This window comes from Bubalus bubalis, chromosome 16 (assembly GCF_019923935.1).
Source record: "Bubalus bubalis isolate 160015118507 breed Murrah chromosome 16, NDDB_SH_1, whole genome shotgun sequence".
In the NCBI taxonomy this organism is placed as follows: Eukaryota; Metazoa; Chordata; class Mammalia; order Artiodactyla; family Bovidae; genus Bubalus; species Bubalus bubalis.
In genome coordinates, this window is record NC_059172.1 from 19,419,758 (window position 1) to 19,446,885 (window position 27,128).

At 37.3% G+C, this 27,128-nt stretch overlaps 1 protein-coding gene across 2 annotated transcripts in view; it reads right to left on the minus strand.

Moving 5' to 3' along the window:
* PDHX (pyruvate dehydrogenase complex component X) overlaps positions 1-27,128 on the minus strand; it is a 73,059-nt gene that overhangs the window by 29,268 nt on the left and 16,663 nt on the right. For both annotated transcript variants that reach the window (XM_044929268.1, XM_006062371.3), the window contains exons 2-3: positions 23,302-23,382; positions 8,010-8,110 (exon numbers count right to left, since the gene is read on the minus strand). In XM_044929268.1, the coding sequence (XP_044785203.1) occupies positions 8,010-8,110; positions 23,302-23,362 (162 nt within the window). In that variant the 5' untranslated portion in view covers positions 23,363-23,382. The remainder of the gene's footprint in view (positions 1-8,009; positions 8,111-23,301; positions 23,383-27,128) is intronic.

Genomic DNA, 27,128 nt, shown 5'->3' on the forward strand with positions numbered 1-27,128 from the left:
ATTAACAGGCTCCCCTCCCAATTTTTTACAGGGTCTTTGGGTTTCGGTGCAGGCTCTGCTACTGACTAGTTATGTGACCTTGGTGAGGTTTATCTCACCCTGCCTGCTTCTTCATCTGTAAAATGGAAATAATAATAGTAACTACTTCATGGAGTTATTATATGAAATAAATGAGTTATAAGACACTTAGAATAGTACCAGACATCTAGGAAATGCTACATAGATGGGAAAGATGCTATCATTATGATTACAGTGGTGTCTTTCTCCAAGTTATTATTTTTTTTGTATGACATATATATACATATGTATTTATTTAAATTCATACCTTATGTACATATAGATGGACGTATTTATTTATTTCTCTCCTTCATTTTTTTTTTTCAACTTTTTGCCCTCAAGGTCTATCCGTGTTGTTACAAATGGCAAGATTTCATTCTTAGTATTCCACTGTGTATTTATACTCCAAGTGTCTTTATCCATTCACTCACTGATGGACACTTGGGTAGTTTCTGTATCTTGGCTGTTGTAAATACTCCTGGAGTAAACATGGGAGTGCAGATACCTTTTTGAGTTAGTGTTTCCTTTTTCTTTGGGTAAATATCAGAAGTGGAATTGCTGGATCATATGGGAACCTCCATACTGCTTCCCACAGTGGCTGCACCACCAACAGCTTACATTCCCACCAAGAGTATACAGGAGTTCTCTTTTCTCCACATCCTCACCAACACTTGCTTCTTATCTTTTTGGTAACAGCTATTCTAACAGTTGTGAGGTAATACCTCATTGTGGTTAGGTTTGCATTTCTCTGATGATTAATGATGTTGAGCATCTTTTCATGTAACTGTTGGCCATCTGCATGTCTTCTCTGGAAAAATGTCTATCCAGATCTTCTGCCCATTTTTAAATTGGATTGCTTTTTTTTTTTTTTTCTATTGAGTTGTATGACTTTTTTATGTATTTTGGATATCAGCCCCTTATCAGATATATGACTTACATATATTTTCTCCCATTCTGTAGGTTGCCTTTGCATTTTGCTGATGGTTTCCTTTGCTGTAGAGACCTTTTCTGTTTGATGAAGTCCCACTTGTTTATTTTTGTGTCAAAAAATCATAGCTGAGACTTATATTAAGGACCTTACCAAGTTAGGGTTAGGATTAGGGTTATTTTTAAAACAAAAAATATACTCAACGTGGATCAAGCAGGAACGACAAGGAAGTGCCCCTCATTGCTAAAGGTTGACAATTCATACAAAAAGGCCCAGCCACGAGGCTGGCAGCACTAGAGTGTAAATAGCAGCATGCGAGACACTGAGGTGGTGCGGCCTACGACAAACTATTTCTTGATATACACATACACACAGAGTCTGACTTCTATCCGTAGGCCCAGACCCTTAGTATTAGTTCTCTTTACCAGAGACATCCCCACAAGCTGAAATATATTATCTGCAAAAGTGCTAAAAGACAGCCCCTCTAATAAGCTCACCAGTCTACCCAAGGATATGAGATACTGAAGACACGAAATGTCTACAGCAGTACTTCCTAGGAGAGAAACTGTTTGAGGGGGTTCATTCCATTAAAGGTGCTCATAAATACTGTCTGTTTTGATTCTGACATTAAAAAATAATCAGTAAGTTAAGAAATTATTTAAATAGTTTTCTTCTTTAAAACAGAACAGCTTGCGAGTTGCTAAGTGAGGACTGAAGGAGCACACACAATGGTTAGTGGCAATGAGCTGAGTCACACGACTGACTTAAAAGCTGGTTCAAAACCAGTCCAGATTTTCCGATCATAGTTTGAAATTTTTGTTCTTTAATGTATATATATTTAACTTATATGCACATGGAAAAGTGGTTTAAAAGGAAGATACGTAAGAAGCAATGAAGCAGAAAACAAATCAAGGACAAGCTAAAATGCAAAGGGGAGAAGAAACACTTAGGTCCTTGAATACCGGTTTGCCTTCCACTCAAGTGCTGGGCACTGTTCCTGCACAGTATTAACTCATTTAATTCTCTTAAAAACCTTTTGAAGTGCTATTATTATTCCCACATATAGAAAAGGAAACTGAGGCTGAGAAGGAAAGGCTAAATAACTTGCTCAAAATCACAGGGCTAGTAAGTCAGGAGTCAAACGCAGTGTGACACTAGAGACAACATTCAGCATCATCAGTACTGTGTCCGTAAATTATATTGACATGATCAAAACGATCACACAGCACCTCAAGACACTGCTATTTTTACAAGGAAGCTTAAAAAGGAAGAGCAGATGATAAATGATTTAGTTTTTAGTTCATGGGAAACACAGACTCATTTACTACTTTAATGTCATTTATCTATTTCAGTATTAAAAAATTTAGAACTGAGACTATTTCCCACTTAGTAGAATTTGCTCTGAGCTTTGAGAGGATATTTTCTCAATTAAAAATACTGTCTATGAAGAAGAATCAACTGCAAGGTTTCACAACTTCAAATTTCAACCGATGATTTTCAAACTACAAAAGGTAATTTTGAAGAAGACTGCAAGCAATTTAATGAAAAATAAGGGAGGGTAAGAGGGAACCTAACAATAAAATAAAACCACAGTGAAAAAATCCATTCTTTAGAAAACACCAGTGACACAGTACTGGAGTGAGATATAGTGCAGTAATTGATTGAATCAGAGGAACACTACCAAAAATAATTATGATCTGTTGCTTTTGTAATAGGTTTCTCAGGTGGTTCGAGTGTAAAGAATCCACCTGCCAATGCAGGAGATGCAAGAGACACAGGTTCAGTCTCTGGGTCGGGAAGATCCCCTGCAGCAGGAAATGGCAACCTGCTCCAGTACTCTTGCCTGGGAAATGCCAAGGACAAGAGAAGCCTGGCAGGCCACACAGTCCATAGGGCCACAGAGAGTTGGACATGACTGAGCACTACTTTTTGCAATATTCAGATGATCAATAAAGGAATTTTTAAAATCTGTTTTAATATATATAGATGTTAAAATTTAGAAAAACTTCTATTTTTGAAAATTGTTTTGAAGAGTAACAGCCTACCCCAAAATAAAAATCAATGACTGTATTGCCAGTCAATAAACTAAAATTTTAAAAAATTATGTTTAAATATATCCTAACAGCTTACATTCTCTTCACCCTCAAAAGCATCCTGACTTGTATGACAAATTATATAGTAACCCTAAATATATTTGAAGCCAATCTTAAACTCTTCAGAAAAAGTCATCTTAATATTCTATTTTATTCTTATTTAATCATTAAGTCATGTTCAACTCTTCGCGACCCCATAGACTGTAGCCCTCCAGGCTCCTCTGTCCATGGGATTTCCTAGGCAAGAATACTGGAGTGGGTTGCCATTTCCTTCTCCAGGGAAACTTTCCAACCCAGGGATCGAACCTGTGTCTCCTGCATTAGCAGGCAGATTCTTTACCAATGAGCCACCAGGGAATCCCCTCCATTTTATTACCTTATCACTTAAAACATGCTGGAGAAGGAAATAGCAACCCACTCCAGTACTCCATTTCCTTCTCCAGGATGTTTTAAGTGGTAAGGTAATAAAATGGAGGGGATTCCCTGGTGGCTCATTGGTCTTGCTTGGAAAATCCCATGGACGGAGGAGCCTGGTGGGCTACAGTCCATGGGATCGCAAAGAGTCGGACACGACGGAGCGACTTCACTTCACTTAAAACATCTGCTATCTAATTTGCTGAATAATAAATTTAAGACTAAACTTATGAACTGATACATGTGTAACAGTTTAATGTTTTTACATGACAATTTACTAGTGTGATTAAATGAGACTTTAACAACTCTCCCATTAACTTAATTGGAAATAAATCATAAAATTATCTATACTGGCAGCAGTTATTCTTTATTAATATTATTAAGAATGTCTAAGCTTTTTTTCTGGTTCTAAATGAGCCACCAGGACTTCCCTGGTGTCTCAGACAGTAAAGCATCTGCTTACAATGCAGGAGACCTGGGTTCAATCCCTGGGTTGGGAAGATCTCCTGGAGAAGGAAATGGCAACCCATTTCCCATCAAGAATAAGAACCCAGTATTCTTGCCTGGAAAATCCCATGGACGAAGGAGCCTAGTAGGCTACAGTCCATGGGGTTGCAAAGAGTTGGACACAACTGAGCAACTTCACTTTTCAAGTTTTTTTCCTGCCTCTAAATGAAATACAATAATTAATATTTTATATTTAAAATGGAACTCAGATGTAAAAATTATGATTACTAAGAAAGGAATAAAATCAGGGTGGGGGAGAAAATAAAATAAACTCTATAAGACTATGGAAATAAATCCCTATGAAGAGCAAAACAGGTTATAATTCTTAATCTTTCAAACATGGGCAAACTAAAAACTGGAGTTTTATATCATCACCTACCTTTTAATAAGCTCAATTAACCAACTCCTTGATTCTGAGAGTAAGATTCTCTTACATGTATTCCTATAAAAATCATTTTATTATGGGTGTTAATATGAGAATTATTCCAGAATGAAAGACAAAGGTGTAACTTGCGAATGGGAAGGTTAAGAATGGAGGAGGGGTAAAAGGCTTTAAAAATATCAGTGAGTGAGTGAGTGAAGTAGCTCAGTCGTGTCCAACTCATTGCGACCCCATGGACTGTAGCCTACAAGGCTCCTCTGTCCATGGAATTTTCCAGGCAAGAGTACTGGAGTGGGTTGCCATTTCCTTCTCCAGGGGATCTTCCAGACCCAGGGATCGAACCCAAGTCTCCCACATTGCAGGCAGACGCTCCTTAATCTCCCCTCCATTTTCCCCCTATAAAATTGCACACACTGTGATATGAATATACTCCCATTCCTATTATCCAAAATGCATGTGGAATAATAATAAAGCCACAGGGCTCTAAAGCACATACATACAGCCTTTGGCAAGGAAATAGCTATTTGTACAACTAAAGCTGTTATCAATCATACCACCTCACACCACCTTTTCAGAGCTTTGGGGCCCAGATGAATAGGTACTCCTGACCTAAGACATCATTATTAATTTGAAATGTATTACCAAGCACCTGAGTGAAAAATGCTATCAATTCTGGAAGACTTTCATAGCCAAACAATCCAGAACTGAGGCCAAAGACACAGCCTGCCAAAAGCACACACAGTGGGCTTATTACATGTGCTAATTCAAACAACGTTTCTCCTTTTCAAAATGCTGCATAAATTAGTAAAAGAAACTATTTTTGGTAAGAACATTTACTTTTTTCTAGTTATAAAGGTACAGAACTTTTAGTCTTCCATTCATATTTCCTCCTAGGAAGTATTTTCAACAATGTGTTTTAACATGGCTATCAATAGGGAAGATGACAATTGAAAGGAATTTTGACAAATTAGAATGCAAAAAATAAAATATTAAGTATGACATTCCAAAGTACAGTCTCTGGATAGAATGTACAAAAGAAGGCATTATATCCATGGTCAAAGTGGAGGTGAGCTGGTGGCTCAGGAGTGAGACCACATCAAGTGACTACTAAGAGATGTGCAGCATGTCTGTACAAATCACGCTACAGAGGCCTGAATGGACACTTAATGTCTAGTCACAAAAACCAACACAAATTACGAGATAAATATGCAGGCTGAAATAGGGGTATGGTCACCAAGACTGAATGAATAAGTGTAATAATAATGGGAACAGTGATGTTTACCAACACTTGGTGGGTGATAGACCTTGTAATGAGCATATATGCATTATCTCAATCTCTACTATTACCCCATAACCTAGGGTATTACAGCTACCTCCACTTTACTAGGAACACTGAAGAATTTGCCAATCATGGCATAACTAATAACTGGCAGAATTGATCATCTATATGAATCAGGTAACAGTGTGATTCCAGAGCCTACAATCTTAGCTGCTATACCACATTATCCAATAACTGTCCTAGAAGGTAAGAAACAAACACACTCTATCAGTGAGTATACCATGTAACGGCAGACAGGCTTCATGCATTTTATTTCACTTACTTTTCATATAAACTCTAATATTCCATTATAAAAAAATGCCTATTATAGAAAATTAAGAATATAGAGAAAAACAGAAAAAAAGAGCAGAATCATTTAGTTCTACTACCCAAAGACAAACCTCAAATTTTTATAACACTTCATTCTAATCTTGTCTATATTTATATTTTTATTTAAAGTTCTGTAAGACTGTAATCCGGAGAAGGCGATGGCACCCCACTCCAGTACTTTTGCCTAGAAAATCCCATGGACGGAGGAGCCTGGTAGGCTGCAGTCCATGGGGTCGCTAGAGTCAGACACGACTGAGCAACTTCATTTTCACTTTTCACTTTCATGCATTGGAGAAGGAAATGGCAACCCACTCCAGTGTTCTTGCCTGGAGAATGCCAGGGATGGGGAAGCCTGGTGGGCTGCTGTCTATGGGGTCGGACATGACTGGAGCTACTTAGCAAGACTGTAATCACCATCTATATATAATTATAAAAGCGTTTTCCTAAATTTTTTGAATTTTTGTTAACTTATAATGAAATCACATTTTTTCCTAGGAATTACTTTTTATTGGCTACATGATATTTCCTTCTGTTAATTAAGTAACCTCTCTTGTATTGCTACACATTTTTGTTGAAGGGTTACACTAACTTCAGCATATAATAATACAACTAAAGTTTTCCAAGTAACAGCTTCATATTTTTAATTAGTTATAAAGCAAAGACTGTTGAGAGAAGTTTTCAAAACTACTACAGTATATTAAAACTTAGATCTAAAAGGAAATGACTTTGGTTTTACTAGACCCACAGCATATTTTCTTTTGCTCATGTAACAGAAAAATATGCTATCAAAAGATATGACTGTCAACAACATGCAAGAATGTGAAATATTCCACATAAATATCTTTTTAGGGCTTCCCAGGTAGCGCAGTGGTAAAGAATCTACCTGCCCATGCAGGAGAGACATGGGTTTGATCCCTAGGTCAGGGAAATCCCCTGGAAGAGGAAATGCCAACCCATTCCAGTATTCTTGCCTGGGAAATCCCATGGACAGAGGAGCCTGGCAGATTATAGTCCATGGGGTCACAAAGAGTCAGACACGACTGAGCACATAATCACAGATACATTTTTATGCAATTATATTTTAAATAATTGTAAAAATATAAAGGATGAATAAAACTGTAAGGATGAGGAAGTATCAGGAAACTTAGTGTAGCTATGAAACCCACATGCAAGACTCTGCACAGGACAACTTCAAATAATCTTGTCTACTGAAAGGAGGTGAGCTGACTTTATACACCTTTCAGGCCTGGGAGTCCTGAGGATAGATGAAGATAAGATTTCTCGTTTTCATGAGATTACAGTGAAACATTTCTTTAAAAAAAAAATTTACCAACTACAAACTTGGAAACTGCAAGCTCAAGCTTTAACTATTGTTCTCTTTGTCTTTAAATTTCACATTGAATACTTTTCTCCTCCCTCAATTCAGAATGCTCCTCATTTTCCACTGCTGCTGCTGCTACCTCGCTTCAGTTGTGTCCGACTCTGTGCAACCCCATAGACGGCAGCCCACCAGACTTCCCCGTCCCTGGGATTCTCCAGGCAAGAACACTGGAGTGGGCTGCCATTTCCTTCTCCAATGCATGAAAGTGAAAAGTGAAAGGGAAGTCGCTCAGTCGTGTCCGACTCTTAGCGACCCCATGGACTGCAGCCTACCAGGCTCCTCCATCCATGGGATTTTCCAGGCGAGAGTACTAGAGTGGGTTGCCACTGCCTTCTCTGCATTTTCCACTAGAGAACCCAAAATACTGAGCATCTTTATCATAGTTGAAATAGTTCTATGTTGTCTGATCATCACTGATTATTATTAGACCTAACACTGAAATATTTTAAACATCTGAATTTAAAATGTATTATGTAGATATAATACAATACACAACCACAACAACACAAAGAGGTACAAATAAACACTAACTCAATTTTAAAGAACTTGACAGTTAAGAAACCTTCATCCTGTTGAAGATAATCAAAATAAAAACTTACCACTATTTTGGCCAAGATGCCATCATCACTCGCATCTAAGGTAACCACAGCTTTGTCAGTCTCTATTTCACATAAGGCATCTCCAGCACTCACAGCTTCACCTACAAAACAAGACTGGGTTTGTTTTGTTTTTTAAATATGAATATTAGTTATGTGAGTTGGTGGGTATAAAGTGTTTAAACATGATATTAAGTATCAAAATACTCAACAGCTGTTTCTGGGCTGTGGAATGACAAGTAATTCTCATACTGTGTGTATGTTTCTGTGTGTTTCTGTTTATGTGTATATGTATGCTTTGTCACATTTTCCAAAAGCCCAATAATGACATAAGTTATATCTCTTATAATAAAGAAGTGATTACAGAAATTGTTGAGCAAATATTAAATCACATTTTATGGAGAATAGTAGGGGATGCATATCCTCCTCTGAACAAATCAATTCCAGACTCCACAGTCCTTTCTTTTGAATATATTTTGACTATTATTCCTTAAGAAAACAGTTTTACAATAAATACCACCTCTTTAACATCTTAAGCGAGTTCAGAAACCCTGCTGGCACAGAGCAAAAATGAATAAAAACATATGAAGCATGATGAGAGAAAATCAAAGACACAGCTAAGGTCAAATAAGAAATGTTTCTGTGCAACAGAAATGGTATGGATATTCAAAAATGCAGAGCAGAACCTGACCTGCTGGCTTCTGGATCTAAAAGCAGGTGGTACACAGGAAGGGTGATGCATAGTGGTTTTCTCTGGCGCAAAGGGAACTAAAAGCAGGGAACTACTCACATCGATTAAGGTTAGGGCTGGATCATGGCTCTACTTATAACAGGAGACTGATAAAATAAGGAACCCAAACCTCTGACTAGGACTATGACTTTAAATCAGAAGTGTGGGTGTAATAAGGTACTAATAAGGGAACAAAAACTACCTGAAGACCAGGAACAGAGCCAAGCCACCCTCTGGTTCCATTAGTGCATCTGCCAGTATACCAAGTATCAACAAGCTCTAGCAACATCCCTAGACTGAGGGGCGGGGAAGGGGAGACTCAGGAACAGGTGGGAAGACATTGAAACTAAAACAAAAACATTCCCCTCAAAAGTAAATGGCAAAACAAAGTTCCAAAACATTAAGAAATTTAATGCCAAGAAAGAAAACCACAGAAATCAGGAATCGACTCAGAAATTCATTTCAGATGCAACTTGTTTAATGCAACCCACCAAAGATTTTAAAATAAGTATCTTAAGGATGTTCAGGAACAAACAAAGATAAAAGATCCATCACAAGAACAAGAGATTGAAAAAGAAAAATAATGTACAGAAACAAAACATTATCAAGTTGAAAGGGAAAAAAAAAACTAAACTGGAAATTTTAGAAATGAAAAATACAGTGAATGAAATTTTATAAAAAAAAAAGTCAATGGATATGTTCTACAGGTGAGGTAGTGAAAGAATGATTTAGTAAATTAAAGATAGCTTCAGTGAACTACCTGGAACTTAATATGAGCAGACAAAAAGTTAAGTAGAAAAGAGCAGCTAGGACATAAATTGAGGCTGCAACATTTGTCCAAAGGAGTTCCAAGGGAAGAGATGGGAGAGAATAGTGGAGAAACAGTAACTGAAGAGATAATTGCTGAGAATTTCCTAGAGCTGAAAAGAGATATGTATCTTCAAAATGAAAGAGTACTAAATGAGTTTACAGTGTGGTGATCTATGATGTATCGACTAGGAGGGGATATAGGGAGTCTTGGAACTTGCTGGAAATATTCTGCATTGTGACATGGTGTTAGTAACCTGGATACATGTGCATATAAAAATTAACTGAGCTTACACTTTGTGCAGGTAATATCTTGATAAAAAGAATTACTGCATACACGTGACTCCACATTGTAGATACACCGTATAGAAGTTGCATACAGTCAACAACAGAAACACAATCTTAAAAGCTATCAGAGGGAAAAAAAATAGATTACCTCACTGGAATGACAGACTGAGAGCACACTTCTCAGCAGCTGCAATAGAGTCAGAAGACAATGCAGTAGTATCTTCAAAAAGCTGGGGAAAAATAACTGTCTAGAATTTTATATGCAGCCAAACCACCATTCAAGAATGAAGGAAAAGTATTCTTTAAATACATAAAAGCTAAGAAAATGTACCACTTATTGATGAGCTACTACAAAATGCAGTTTATTAAACAGAAAAGCAGACAGAGGGGCCACATGGCCGACGCAACACAAGCTAGCACAGGAAACAAGGACGCGCTAACTAGTGATCATTTACAAGGAAATGTCCGAGGGGCTAAAAAAGTTTACAACACAAACACTAAAAAAATAGCAAGATGGGCAAAGTTATTTTTGGCTTGATAAAACATACAGAACTTTGATATAGACAGGAGAAAAAAAATACTGGATACTTCTACATTCCACTGGCAAAATATAATTAAATATGTATCCTAAAAACTTAATGGTATATGCCAAAAAATATAAAAATGGAAATACAACCTACAGCATTCATAAAAGCAGGAAATATAGAAAATAACAAAATGTATTATCTAATTAAAGGCAGATGCATGAAAAGAAAAAAGCAAAGAATAAAAATAGAAAACACAAAAATGGCAGAAGTTCAAACATACCAGTAACTGCAATTAATATAAATGGATTAAAACCACCTACTATAAGAGATTATCAAAACAAATAAAAAAAATAAAATCTGGGTAAATGTTGCTTATAAGAAACAGACCTAAAACAAAGTAGAATAAAAAGAGAAAGAAAAATACAAAACACAGAAACACACCCCCTTGCATACCCACCAAAAATAGCTGGCATAGCAATATGAATAGACATACTCAATAAAAGAACATACAGGAAAATCTAAAACGCAGAAATAACAAATATGCTCTAGAAGTTCACTGTACTAAAACTCCTTCACTGAATACCAAGATTTTCACATAGATGGCTATAATATACCTCAGTTAAAATAGTTCAGAACAACCAATACAAACTATTTTAATGAAATAAAGTATCTGTTAGATATTTACTGAACACCTAATAGGCTCTCTCTGTCTAACCCCAGAGAGATTTTCCTACTTAACCAATATTTATTGAAAATATATTATGGCACTGAGTATTCAACAGTGAGGGAAAAACAAAAAACAAAACAGTTAAGATTTCTGACCTTATGAAACTTCATTACTATCTTGTGACAAATTAAGTGGAAATTACAGTGGGATTAGGTGAAATCAGGATGCTATGGCAACATTCAAGAGGGGCATCTAATTCAGTTTTTGGTAGATGAGAGAAGGCTTTCTTAAAAAAAAGAAAAATCTGAACCTGAAAAGATGAGGAGGAGGCAATCTAGTAAAGGGGCAAGTGATCCAGGCAGAAAGCACAGCATACCCAAAGCCCCCCGAGGCAAAAGAGGAACAGGGACCTTCAAAGGATCTGGCCAATAGTACCTGAGAGAAGCTATGAGAGATTAGGCTAGTGAAGTAAGCACGAATCAGACCCAAAAAGGAATCCTGTCTGTCACTCAGAGAAAGCTGCTGTGCCAGAGTACACAATCTCACATTACTTCTTTATCTGACACATTTCAGGGTAGTTAGGACAGGCTACATTACAAATGGAAAGGAATCACATCCTAATACGTTTCTGTTGTAACCGTGGAAAAAATAACTGAAAGAGGCAACCTGGCACTTAAATCCTTCTTTTAGACACCCAGGAAAGAAATTCTGCCCAAAGGAAAACTGTAAAATAGTGTTTTGTCATTTGTGCTTGCCTGTTTCAAATTCCAAACACCCTTTGAAAATCGTTCACAAATTGTATCTCAGCCATAGATCAACCTAGATCATTTTGCTCCTATTCCTAAATCCCTAGAGTAGTTGTAATTAATCACAAGTTGCACTATGAAATGTTACACTCCTGCTATTAATTATTTTTTAAAAATGGGTTTTCCTCTATTTACCAAACTATGAACTTCACAATAGGAATAGGACGCACCTCAGGTGTTTCATACTATGCCTCATTCCCCAGGACTCCAGGCAGTGCCTCATACATAATGAGTGTGAGATGAAAACATTTCAGGGAAAAACTGAAGTAATATCACAACTCCTCATTTCCTTATAAGGTATACATCAAACTGTCCTTTAAACAAAGCTGAACCGTTTCTTTCAGTTCTACATTTGATTTGTAGCATGTTTCTGACATTTAAAAACTCATGTATCCTGTCTCCTTTTTATTTTAATTAAATGTACACCCATTCACAAAAAACAGACATATATATTAGCTATATGAGAGTCCTGAGAGGGAGATAAAATGTAAAGAAACAGAGAGAGGCGTCTAATTATGTGGTGAACTTTCCCCAGGAACCACAGCAAGGTTTAAAACATTGTATTATTATGTAAGGCACATTACCCCTAATATCACACAACTAAGGTTCTACATACACATCAATAATCAAAGATAAAGTGAACGCCAAAGAAGAATTTTGAGCCATGAGGATTCCAAATATACTCAGTTTCAGCCTTGGTCTACAATTTAGCGCTATAACTTGGAGAGCCTGCAAGGCACAGGAGTTACAAAGAGCTCTTCCAACACAGACACAGGTTTATTCCAAGCCCTGACACTTACTGGTTGGTAATTTTGACCAAGTTACTTATTAATCTCTCTCTAACTCTAAGGAAGATTTTGAATGTACAGCCATTAGGAAAAAAAAAGTCATGAAACTGCCAATGTTAACTCTTCACATACCTCTTCAAAAAGCACAACATCTTTAGATTAAGAAGTTAGATATGTTATGAATGACCATTGAGAACCAAGATTCATTCTAGTTCCCTACTGCGTGCGTACTCATCATTTCAGACAGATCATTCAACACTCGTTTAGTACATAAGGCATTCATCAGTAAGCACGGGTGTAGACCCAACAGTAAGATGTGGCTCTGTGCACAACGAGTTCAGTCTAGAGGAGAAGCCCGAGAGGCTGGTACAGAGCACCAGGGCCGGCGCGAGGCGACAGACGGCTCCTCCGCGGCCGCGAGGAGGAGGGCTGACTGGCTGTAGAAGGAGCCGGCGGCCTCGCCGTGTTCCTGCGCCATCGCCTCGCGGTGCGGGTCAGCAGCCGAGGTGGAGCGGGCCCGGAGCGAGAGTGCGGGCCCCAGGAGGGGCCAGAGCAGAGGCCCGCCCGGGGGCCGCTCCCCAGCACCGAAGCCAGCATCGTCATCATGCTGAGCCTTTGTCCCGGTGGGCGGCTGAGGACTGGAGTACGCGCAGGCAGGCGTCCCTTTCTCTTTCAGATTCTGGGTGTGTCCAGACCAGACAGTTAGTGGTGATCTGTATCAACTAAGCACATTCTATGACTTTGGCAAAATAATTCTGTTCTGCCGAATGTGAAGAATCCAAGTCTTTACTTAAAAGGTGTGTGTGGTGGTAGCGGCGGGAGACCAAGCAAGTCACCTCTACATGAACATTAAAGAAAACACCTCGTCTTAGTGTTAAATTGAACCATGATGACAACTATGATGAGAGACAAAAATAACTGTTTATCAACACAAATATTTACTAGCTGCCCCTATGTGAATGACACTGCGCAAGGCCCGATGGTAAATAATAATAAAATAGACCTGCTTCAAGAAGTTTCTAGTCTGACTGAGGAAGAAGACTAACAAGCAGGCCAAGAAGTCCCATCCAGTCAGTGCCCAGGCAGCCGTAGGATAGAGAAGGGGCCCCTAGTCAGGATTTGCCAACTCTTTCCACCACACATGAAAAGATACCATTTGTACGCCCCATGGCCCCGGCAACTCAACTCCTAGGCCATCTGAAGTCCTACTCTGAGGGCTGAAGGCATGAGTAGTTGTTTGAGAAGGAAGCTGCTAGGCAAAGTTAACCTCCCTACATCCCTCTGCTCTTACATTTTATTACTGCAATGCCCATCACACGTGTGGCTAATGCCTATTACACTGGACACTGCAGACACAGAACACTTCCATCACCACAGAAAGCTCTGCTGAATAACATAATCTGTAATTCCACTCACCAACTCTAGAATCCTGACATAATACAAATATTAACAATAAATCTGAAATGCTATTCATAGTGATGAAATGTGATTCAGCAATAAAAGGAATGAATTGCTGATACATTCTACAACATGGATGAACTGCAAGATCACGCTAAATCAAAGAAGCCAGTCACAAAAGGCTTCATAAAACATGATTCTATTTACATTAAATGCCCAGAGAAGGCAAATTTTTAGAGACAAAAGCAGATCAAGATAGTGATAAGAGAAAGAAGTGACTGTTATCAAGCATTAGGGATTTTTTGGAGGGTGATAGAAATGTTCTAAAACTGGATTTTGATGACGGTTTCAGAACTCTATATATTCACTAAAAAATCACTGAATTGTGCATTTAAAATAGGTGAAGACTACAGTGTGTATATTATACCTCAAAAGCTGTTAAAATAGTAGTATACTGAAACAACATTGAAGTTATGTGTGAAACACACATTTAAAAATTTTTCCATTTTAGCATCCAAACATGTATACAAATCCCCAGAAAAAAACAGTAACCGAAGCCACCTACAATAAAAGCCAGAGACCCATTTAACTTTCCAGTAGCACCTGGTTATAACAATTCAGTGATCAACTCATCCAAGACAGTTTTATTTCTGAATTCTATACACTATATTAGTTAGGTATAGTCTAAGGTTTGCTCAAAAATTGTTTGAAATATTCAAGATTCCCAGTCACATGACAGAAGCAAAGCCCACATGCAATGACAGTTTCTGACAGATAAAAAACACCAAGCGCGGCAGCAGTAACATGGCTGTAAAGCAAGTTCTACGTGGGTTCCAGATGTGGCCAAGTATCACACAAAACTGTTAGTATCTCAGCCTAGACTTGTTCCAGTGTTTCAGGATATGCTCTTAAATAGTTCAAGAAAGAAAACAATGTTTTTCATACTCTTAAATATGCTCTCACAATACGAGGGAACAAAAATATTTTCTTCCTTTTTGTTGTTTTAACAGATTTGACCTTCCAGTTTAGTTCCATTCAGTCACTCAGTCATGTCCAACTCTTTGCGACCCCATGATTTGACCTTTAAATTGATGAAAAAATAATCTATATACACTTTAAATAAAAATATCTGATGCACACTTCCCCCATCAAATAACAAACTTGAAATAAAAATGTGGAATTGCAGTACAATTCACCTTTCAACAGATTTGGAAATTGTACATTTTTGAACTGTTTCCTCTACTAACTTAATGATGCATATTCTTTACTTAATCCTCAGACTGAAATTAAGTATCATAATATTCATTATGAAACTACTTTTCTAACACTCATTAGATCAACAAAGATGGGAATAATTTATATGCGGTATCATTACATGTTTCCATGTGATGATAATGGTTATCAGGAGGCTGTGACCACTTGGCTGTACAAGAGCGAATGGAAGTCCCTCACCCACTCCCTGTCTGTGAAATGTGCACTCTGTTTGCCTTCCCAGCCCTAGAAGCTGTCCATGAACATAGCCATGAGATAGAATTCTGGTGCTGAGATCACCTGGACAGTGTATGTGACTGAGCCCAGTGTAGGCCTCTGTATACTTTTAAGATTCTTGCTGGTGGTGTGCGGTTCAACCCAGCCTGTGGCCTCTCATGAAAGTCCCCTTGCTTATTAAACTTGGCACGTTATCAAACTGGAGCCTCCTTCTTCCATTTCTCCCTACCCTCCATGAATGAGGCAGATTTCATATGACACTCATGAGACTCCTGAGGAGGTTATGAAACACTATGACTTCAAAAAAGAGAAGGAAACTGAGTTATCACAGAATTCTGAAGTCAAGGATTTATCTTATATATCATCTAGTTAAACTCACTTCCAGATATTTCATGGCAGAGTGGGAACCCCAAAGGACAAATCCAGGCCAGAGTTTTTTACACAGCACTCTTAGTGCCTTGGCTTACCACACACACACGTAACAGTTGTGAATTACAGTCTCCCATTTTCAAGAAATGTTAGTTTGTAAGACCCAACCGCCATCCACCATCAGATCATTAGCCTTAGCTTAAAAATAAATTAGATTCAAAATTAGACACATTATTCTTTTTCATGAAAAAAATTTCAATCCTCTTAAATGTCTGAAAGTTTAAACTCAGTGTTTTAAACAGTAACCATACAATAAAGATCTCAAGATAAAAATTTTTTTAAAATGTAGCTAGTGAGATAAAAATTATATAAAAAGTTTTCTTACAGAATATAAATGTTTTTAACACATAATGATAGAACCAAGTTGTGTATCAAGCACTAAACACACTAAGCCATATATAATCCTACCCATGTGTACAATACATAAAGAACTAAATTATGCTCACACACACCAAAAAAAATTCATAAAGGTGATGAACTTAAAAAAAGAAGCCAGTGAATTATGGAGAATCAAGGATTTAGACTTCTCTCTATTACTTATGTGTACTGGTAAACATTTCTCCTCAGCTGGTAGAACACAGAATTTTAAAAGCAACCATCAAGGAAACAGCCTCCAAGGGCTTCAAGTACATCCTGGCTTGTCCTATATGAAAACAGCACATGTAATCAAAATTAAAAAAGAACAGAATAATGAAACCATTTGTCTCCTGGCTCTTCATCATACTCACCATATTCTAATGGCTGTGAATAACTTATCAGACTGCCAGTGAGCTGAAAGATCAAGAGATAAATGTGGTCCAAAGAACCCTCTTATCTATTAATACTTGCCCCTCAGGTCTCAAAGTGTGAAGAAATTTAACCTTTTTATAATAATCTTAAAAGGCTGGTCTGTGTCTGAATCATTATTTAATGACACCAACACTCTGTCATGCTGAATATGGAAACAGCCAAAGCTCTGTAATTCATCAGGAAAAAAGAAACTTAAAAATAGATTCCAACTGACTGCATTATTAATAAAGGTGGAACTTTCTTAGATACTGATAATTACTTTAAAAGGTGGCAGCAACCCTGCAGAGCCAATGGCTCAAAATGCTTCCTAATGAAGCACTGTTTCTTTCATTTACATGACATTTGTCTTTCTCAAATTCTAGAAAAGTCTCTGTCAGGTTTTTTTTTTTGGTTATTACCTCTTCCTCATTCTCTCTTTTTGTCCTTGTGGAATTCTTCCTATTGGGTTAGTAGAGGATTCTCATTCTATTCTCCATGTCTCAGCTTCTCTTTTATATTTTCTACTGCTTTATCTCACTGCTGCATGCAGACTAATCTCAGGTTGGACTTCACAAAAACTTTGTCAGTCACGTCTACACTTTAACCCAAACCTGAGTTTTACATTTTCTAATTTTGGAGACAATATTTTTCATTCCTAGAAGTTCTACTTGTCCTTTTCAAATCTGTCTGGATTGTGTTTGTCTTTTTTCATAGTTTCAATTCCTTCTCTTACAAGTTTTATCATTTCAAACATATGTTTTGATATATGCAGTAATTCCAATTAACTGAAGTTTTTGGAGGTCTAATTCTGCTGCTTGTTATGTCTAATGACTTTGGCTCCTAAAAGGGAGCTTCTATGTCAATTACTAAATTTGGAATTGTGAATTTGTGGTTAAAGTGGGACTTTATCTGGGAATCTTGTGTGAACTGGCTTAGAGACTATGTTTTCCAGAACAATGGCATCTGCCAAGTAATCCAGGAAGATTATCAGCCCAGGACTGCTTCACCTCTACTTGTGGGTTTCCAGAAAAGGCAACTACTACAAATCTGAACCCCCAAAGCCTCATGAGAAGAGGCCTATGAGAGAACATTTTCAACAGAGTAGGCATTTTAAATTCCAAGTCAAACAAATATATTTGTCTGTTAGCATATGGCTTTAGAGAGCTCCCCAGGTGGCTCGGTGGTAAGGATTTTGCCTGCAATGCAGGAGACCTGGGTTCTATTGCTGGGCTGGGAAGATGCCCTCAAGAAGGAACTGGCAATCCACTCCAGTAGGCTTGCATGGGAAATCTCACAGACAGTGGAGCCTAGCAGGCTACAGTCCACGGGGTCACAAAAGAGCCTTCTTGTGTCATTCCTCTCATCTCCTGTACTGGCCCAGCCCACAGATCCAAACTCCCGCTGCAAGGCCCATTCTATCATTTGTCTCATTGCCTTTCGAGCACCCCAGTCCTGCCCCTTACCCACAAGAACTGGGCACTTTTCTCTCATACTTCCAAGCTTGTACTTCCACTTGCAGCCTTCTTCCCAGCCCCAACACTTTTGTCACTGCCATGAATGGCTCATTTCCTAGAACCACAGCACAGCCCCGTCATACTCTGAACTCCTGCCCACTGCCTAAACCCTCTCTATACCACTTCATAAGCACTAGAGTGGACCATTCAATACCAGCATTTGTCTGGATGACATCTGTGCCCACTGAATCACACAGAGACCCCAGAAGTCCTTTCAGGGCTACCCGCTGGGGTCAGTCCTCCCAGACCATGTCCTTCATTCTCAGCTCACTCTTTCCTCTTCCCTTTACATGCTTAATGCCTGGTTTATCATTTCTCAATCTGAGGCATAATAATGGCTACGGGGAACTCATATGGTCAATATCGCTATACATCTGTTCAACAAACCCTAATGGAAATTCAACTGTCCAAAAGTTTAATATGTTGTAGGAGGAGTAAAGTACAGGGAGATGGCTAAAGAAGCCATCCCACAGCCAATACCTGGTACATGGCAATGACAACAGAAACAAAAGAGGAAAAGAAACCAGCTGCCAGAAAAATAAAACGTCTCCTTCTCCAGCTTCCTCCACAGTAATTTTTCCTCTGTTCTTTTGTACCATGAGCACTGTAGCATCCTCATCTCTTTGGCCTCCATATACTTAGTCTTATTTTTTTAAGCACCATACTAAGTATTTAAAATCTGGCAAAATAATTATTTACAAGAATTACTGTAATACTTAAGTTGTATAAAAACAACTTATGTGATCATCAACAGATAAATGGATAATGATGTGAAATATATACATAAATACATTATTTAATGGAATACTACTCAGTCATAAAAAAGATGAAAATTTTGCCATTTGCAACAGCATGGATGGACCTTGAGGGTATTATGCTAAATGAAATAATGCAAAGAAAGATAAATATGATTTCACTCATACAAAGAATATAACAAACAAAACAAATAAATCAAACAAACACAGAGCCACAGACAACAGAATAGTGGTTACCTAGTAATCAGGGGAAAGGGGAGGGGAAGGCAGAGAGGACAAAATGGGTAAAGAGGATCAGCCACATGGTGATAGATGGAGACTTAAGGTTTTGGTGGTGAGCATACTGCAGCATAGAGAGAAGAAATATGAGTCTGTACACATAAAATACACAATGCTATAAACCAATGTTACTTCAGTAAACACATTCTAAAAAATCTGGTAAAATGGTTTCTATATAAGTAAGAGACTAATACAGCTTAGGTACTATTATAACAAATATTCTCTTACTAACAAGATTCAAAATTCACATTGAGCTTATAAAAAGCTGAGGAAAGAGTAGTTTCTCACTCCAAGTTATATCCCAAAGGCTACAGACTGTACAACTTTAGAAAAGATTAGCAGAAAAATCTCAGAAGTGATGAAGAGAGTTAATAAACCAACTCAGAAACTTTTACAACTGTCAGCTGACTCATGAACAACTTTGCTCATCCTCCCACCAGAGGTATTTTGAAGTTTATGCCAGACATACTGTCATTTCATACGTAAGTATTTCAACTCATATCTCTTAGAGATAAAATTTTTAAAATGATTATCACAGTACCATTAAACCTCTAAAATGATTAATGCCTTAATCTCATTAAACATGTAATTTTCAAATGTGCCCAAATGTTTTAGTTACTTGAATCATAAACAAAATAAGGTCCCTACACTGGAACTGGATTATGCTGATATACTCCTCATGGTGTCACTGAATACATCCTCTATATCTCCTGGAAACTGGTGTTAGAACTATAAGCTTGACCACATTTGGCTCAAGTTTCTGGCAAGACAATCTTATAGCTGGTGGGGTGTGCTAGCTGGTTTTCTCTCTTTTTGTGATAATAGCACACCACTGATGATCACTGGCAATATCCCCTAATTCATCAGCGTCTGCAAAATTGCGACACAGTGCCATTCCATCATTCCTCCATCTTTTACGAACTGGGAAATATGCCACTAATTAGAAATTTCTTTGCACGTGGTTATTCTGAGCTACAATTCGTAGAAGAAAGGCAAGGACAATACTTGAGTCTTTCCACTTATCGTCAGTTTTCAAAATGAGTTACTTTACTGACATTCCCTAAAGGAGAATTTTTGAAAGCTCTGAATTCAAATATATTTAATGTGTTTCAAAATACACCATAGATACCACTCTTACTGATCCTCAAATTGGCCCATTTTTGAGTCCTGAGTCCATTAAGATGCCCTCAGGAGTTTTGGGGGAACTTAGCTTGAAAGGTTTTTCCAGTGGCTCAGACAGTAAAGAGTCTGTCTGCAGTGTAGGAGAACCAGGTTCGATCCCTGGTCGGGAAGATCCTCTGAAGAAGGAAATTGCAACCCACTCCAGTATTCTTCCCTGAAAATCCCATGGACAGAGGAGCCTGGTAGGTTACAGTCCATGGGGTCGCAAAGAGTCAGAGACGACTGAGTGACTTCACTTTCAGGAGTTTTTGATAACTGCTTTGCTTTCTAAATTGACAATATGTTCAAGCAGGAAACCCCAGTTCGATTCCTGGGTAGGGAAGATTCACTGGAGAAGGGATAGGCTACCCACTCCAGCATTCCTAGGCTTTCCTGGTAGCTCAGCTGGTAAAGAATCTGTCTGCCACGCGGGAGACCTGGGTTCAATTCCTGGGTTGGGAAGATCCCCTGGAAAACAGAACTCTAGTATTCTGGCCTGGAGAATTCCATGGACTGTACAGTCCATGGGGGTCACAAGAGTCAGATATGACTGAGCGACTTTCACGTTCCATCTTGTACACTGCCTGCCACAGACCTGGAAGCAGCTATTTTCCAAGAAGCTCTGGTTAACTTCAGCAGGAAATGGCATTTAGCGAGTATAGTCTCATTGTTAGGGGTGCTCATCGCTAGCAGGCTTGGCGTTTTTCCAGGCCCTGCCACGGAAAAGAGCTAGAAAATTAATCAGCACAGGATCTTTCCTTAACCGTAGCCATCTTTCATATGTTTTCCTTTAAAACACACCCAAAGGCTGGGTTCCCAATAATATCAGCTTAATCACTCATCTGCTTTATCCCATAAAACACATTTTAAAAAAATCTTAGAGTAACAAAGACAACCAACATAACCACTATAATACAATTACTCTAAACAGTTTATATTTTTAGAGATGTCACTGTCTTTCAGTTACAATTTAGCAGGTATATACAGTCAAGTTTACTGACATTTGAAATAGCCCCTCTCTGCATGGTTGTTGTATCAGTTAGTCAGCATACAATTAGGCCCTTCTGCTTCATCTGGTTTCCACGGTTAGGAGTCTTTTAAAATTAAATTGTGTTAAAATTATGCAAAATATGTGTATGTTCTAAAGTTAAGGAGACAAACAAGATACATTCAGAGAAATCTAGCGTCTACTCTCTCCACTCACCACACTGTTTCCTCAACTGCACTACAGATAACCACTTTTTTTTGTTAATTTTTTTTGTTTTAAAATTTCCATATATTAGTACTCCTATCTCTTTTTTTCGTGAATGATACATACTGTATCTACCAGTTTCCACCTTGGTTTTCTGCCCTGAAGGTCACGCTACAATAGTATACAGTTACTCTTCATTCCTTTTATAGCTGTGGGTATAGTCTATGCTATTCATCAAACTCTGCTGACCACAGCTGGACTGTTTCTACCTTTTGCTATTACAAACACTGCTGTAATAAATAGCCTCACATGTGTATCTTTTCTTATTTTTGCCTTGAGATAGGATCCCTAGAAATAGAACTGCCTGGCCAAAGGGTAAATATAAATGTAATTTTTCTAGGTATTGACAAATTTTCTTCCCTAGCATCATCGACTTAATGGACATGAGTTTGAGCAAACTCCAGGAGACACAGAAGGACAGGAAAGCCTGGTGTGCTGCAGTCCATGGGGGTTGCAAAGAGTCAGATATGACTGAGCAACTGAACAAGGGCTTACACCATTTTGCATTTCCCCCAGCAGTGTTTGAGAGTGCCTGTTTCCTCCCATTCCCTCTAGTCTCATCAACAGGATAACTTATCAAACTTTTAAATTTCTATTAAAGTGATTGGTAAGAAATAATAAATCAGTGTAGTATTAGTTTGTGTATTTATTAGTACAAAATATTACTTTTCATGTGTTTAAAGGCAATTTGTAGTTCTTTTTCTGCAAATCTTCTACTCCTATATCTTGCCCAGCTGATAGTTTTCTTATTCTGTACTTTTTAGAAATATTAACCCTCTGTGGTTAAAAACTGCAACACCCTTCTCCAATTTGTCACTTTTTTACTCTATTTATTATGTTTTCAGCTATACTCAAGTTATTATTTTTACTATCAAATTATCTGTAGCTCCTTTATTGCATCTGGAGTTTGAGTTGTAGTTAGGGTAATTATCTACTTCCAGAGGAATTCACCAGCTTTTTTTCCCTAGTACTTGTCCGGTTTCATTTTTGTACATTACGTGACTGAGTCATTTGTAATTTATCCCTGGCACAGCACAAGGACTAAATCTAGTATCATCTTCCTTCACTATTTAAACTCTAAATAATGGTGTGCATCTGTGTCTATTTCCTTATTTTCTACTCAGTTCTAGTAGTATGTCTTTCTATGCACCAATACCACAGTTTTAATTACAAAGGCTTAATAACATGTTTCAACATCTTAGTAACATGTTTCTACAACTCTCCTTCGCTGCTCTTCTATAAGTTTTTTTAGTATTTTTTTATGTGTTCTTTCCAGTGAAGTTTATAATCAGATTGCCTAGTTACAGGAAAACACACATACACAGAGTCATTATAAAGTAACAAACTAACTTTAGGGAATTGACAGTTTTATGATGCTGAAACTAAAGGAAGTGTTAAGAACTAAAACTTGCAAAAAAACCTTAAAATAGCTGATCATTCTCTGCTTGTGAAAGCAGAGATACAGGCTAACCCCATAAAACCTTTGCTACATTACCACAAGAAATTTTTATTTAAACAATAAAGGTTAACAAGCATAAGAACCGATCACTTCATGTATATCATGTATTGTGTAAACCAGCAGATTAGGAAAAAACAAAAATGATCAAATAACACAGGTGTTAGTAATGCACTACTCACCCTCCTTTTTCAGCCATTTCACAATGTTCCCTTCTTCCATTGTAGGAGACAGTGATGGCATTAGTATCTTAATAGGATCAGCTGAAATTGGAAAAAGGCAAGATTAAACACAATAAGTAATACACCTCACGAGGCATCAACAAAAAGTTCAAGTAAATTAATATGAAATTCAATCTGAGGAAAAAAATATTCCAGTCTGAAAGACAGCCAACTGGTCAAACTAAGTGTTCAGTAATCTTTTCCAGAATATTTTCAATTCCTTTTTCATCATTCCCCCAAGTCCTCTATGCATATTTTCAAGCCAGGTGCTTACAAGATTAAAAAAAAAAAAAAAAAAAGTTGACTTATGTTTCATCTTTTTCTCCTTCCCCTTTTGTCACTAGAAAAAAAATATTTACAGGTAAAACAACCAAAGGAAAAGGCAAATAAAAAGAAAATAAACTGGTTTCTGATAACCTACAACACAATAATTAAGATTAGATTTACAACAGAATAATCAAGATTAAACCTCAAGAAACTGGTTGTGTTTTTACTTTCATCTAATATTACATACTATTCAAGAATCATGGGTTCTTGCTGCTAAGTGTGAAAAGGAGAGGTCTGCCTTGTTGCGGATGATCTGGCAAGAGAACTTATGTAATTAAATTAATCTGAGATTGTGTTCCATACCAGAATTCGATTAAGGATCCAAAAAGACAGACTCAAGTCAGCGTGACCTCTCAATAAAGCAGGGCTACTTTTCCGTCAAGTATCAAAAAAGAAGACACTTCATATATTTGCCAGATGTGCTTCCAAGAGTTCCACCTTCCAGGACCAGAGCACACAGTTGTTACATTACAATCTACAGGAAGGTTATACTAATAAATATTAGCCACTCCGGTGCTGCTTTAGCAGCAGCCACAGTAACAAACTACATTCCCTGAAATCCTCTACAAAACTTATTCTCTTCTTAGATTATTCAACTCTCTGACATAAAAAAGCAAAACATATCACATCTAGCATATTTCAAATGTGGAAAAGAGTAGAACAGGACTTTTTTTCCCCATTGATGTTTTGGGGTTGGAAATAAGGAAATTTAATACTAATGTTAAATAAAGTTAAACATTTCCTTTGGGAAACAAATAATTTTTATGTAATTTCAAATGGGGAGTTCCTATGGCTTCATGGTAAAGAAGTTCCATCTCTGAAATACCTGGAAGGAAGCTTCTGTCCTCCCTGCACTTTTCATTCACTCCCCTCTAAAGGACTGGGAAAAGGACCCGAACAAATACACCTGCCTCAGTCTTCTCCTCATTGTAAGACCTGTCTGCCTATAGGGAGCCTGCATTTTCTCTTCCCTTCTTCTATGCAGTAGGCATAAATGGACCTGCCCTTCACAGCAGAGAGCAAGTCCAACTCTCTCTGTTCCTGCCAGCAGGCCCCAGTGGGTGCTGGGAAGTTACTCAGGATGTGTAGTTTATATACACAAACTCTCTCTCTCAAACAAAAGGCCAAAGTCTACATAGGGGTTGTACTCAGGAGTCCAACTGTAGAAGGCCACAGACTTAAGTCACATTTTCCAACTGAACAAAATCATCAGCGTTAAAACTGTTACTCTGATTTCTACCCAACTAACTTTTTGCCTCTTTCTCAACTGGTACTAAACTATAAGGATACAAATGTAGAATCATCACTCTCAATAATACCCCAACAATGATAGAGCCCAAGCCAAATTCTAAGTCAACACACCCATTTCATATATGAGAAAAATATAGCCCCTGATCGAGGGATCTGAATTCTGCCTAACTCCCAAGGCTGTACTCTCCTACACTCTATTACCACTCATCAATAATTGATAATCCTTACCAATATGGACCATCAATTAATTAGTCATTGGTTATTTATAACCTATTCACTCAGAAATTCAAATGTGAGTATTCTTCATGTGTCTAATCAAATAGCCTAACAATCCCTCTCTATTAATAAAGTTCAAGCCTGACATTATGAGATGGAATACTTCACAACCACGTACGTAGAGTTTCAATACAAGGAGGCAAACTAAATGAGCAGCAATGATTCTACGTCCAGATTCTGATGTATGACAAACACAGATTCGATTTTCTCAAAACAAAGTCTCTCTTCAATATTTTTATACCTTGGATCTAGGTGCCATGATACAACTAATATTTATTTTATGATTCTCTCCTATTATAATCTTTCACCTATGAGACTATCACATTTTCCATTATTTCTGACATTAAGTACTTTATTATGAAAATTTCACATTATTTTATGAATTCCCACATCAAGAACCACAAAAATTTTCATATTTTAAAAATAAAAACGTCATTCCTCATATAGCCACCCTTCATGGGTGAACTGGAATTGCTTCTCTGAATAATGACAATAAAACATAAAAATTCTGTAATAGATCATTATCCTTCTTTGAAATGAAGGTGACAAAAAAACAAAGACGTTCTGGACATTTCCATTATTCAGTACTATCTCCTGACTGATTATACTGACTTATGGAGAGTAAAATGTGGAATGTGTTTTCTGATTAATCTGACCAATCTATCCTCAGACTCTCATGCTAGAAAATCATTTTTAAAAGGAAGTATTAATTTATTAATGAAAATGAATATTTCATTCTAGTATATCCTCATTCTCCCTGAATACTATACACATCTTTTCCAAATATATTTTTTTCAGTGGGAAGGTAATTACATAATCATAATACCAGTTTTGAATGAAGGGCTGCACATAACTAATATCTGATGGCTGCCATCAATTCTTTTGAAGATAGTATGGGCTTTTCTAGACTCCTTGAATTTTAACCTGTACATAACACTGCTTAATTCCATTAGAAGTTATATAGCACTTCCCTTCTCATTTCAATAAGCAGTACATTCTATCTTTCTCCTAGCAAACTGAGGAGGCCTTGAAATGGGCACCAACTATAGTTCCGATTCATATTCATATCACTATAATAAAGGAAATGTGGTTTTTTATTCCCCCAGTCATACAGGTTATTTCATTTAGTACTCAAAAATACCCCATACTGTGTTAAGACTTTAACCCTCTTGTAGTCATTTTAGTGTTTCTTTTTATCAAGCTAAAAAGTATATCTATTGGCTGATAAGTCTGTCCTGCTGTAGCAGTTAAAGACAATATTTAAAATATTTTAAGGTAACTAAAGTAATGTACATTTCCAGCTTACATTTAAATATACTGATTTTAGAGTCTCATCAATCCATCACAACTGTTTTAACCTCATTTTCTGCCTCAACAGAATGGCACTGTCATTTTTTAGTATATATTTTATATTTTTAGAACACGTTTTTCCTTAGTGTATTGCTGCTTTACCTTCTTCATCAGTCATTTGAGCATATGAGCAATCAATCACTCACTGAATCTATAGCAGTTTTTCTAAACAATTCCTAATTTCTTCACATCTGATGTTCCGATCTTTCTAAAGCATAATTCAGTTTTCAACTGCAAATATAGTGCATTAATCTAATTTCTTATTCTCTAAAGCATGTCTTTAATTTTAAAACACTCATAGATCAGCAAAACCTATTAAAAAAGTTTTAAATTGAAGATCTACACAACAATTCTAAAAGGTCTCTAGATTTTTTTTTTTTTTTTAAAGATTAATATAAGCAAACTCTTAAAATACAAAGGCAGAACAAGTAGCTTGGTGGCTAATATGAAGCAGATCTAAGCTCCATTACTCTAACAATTAAGGACATTCCACAATTTACATAGGGTCATGCTCTGTTCCATAATGCGACTATAATCCAAACACAGAAATCATGAAGTGAGGATAGACAAATCGAAGAAATAAA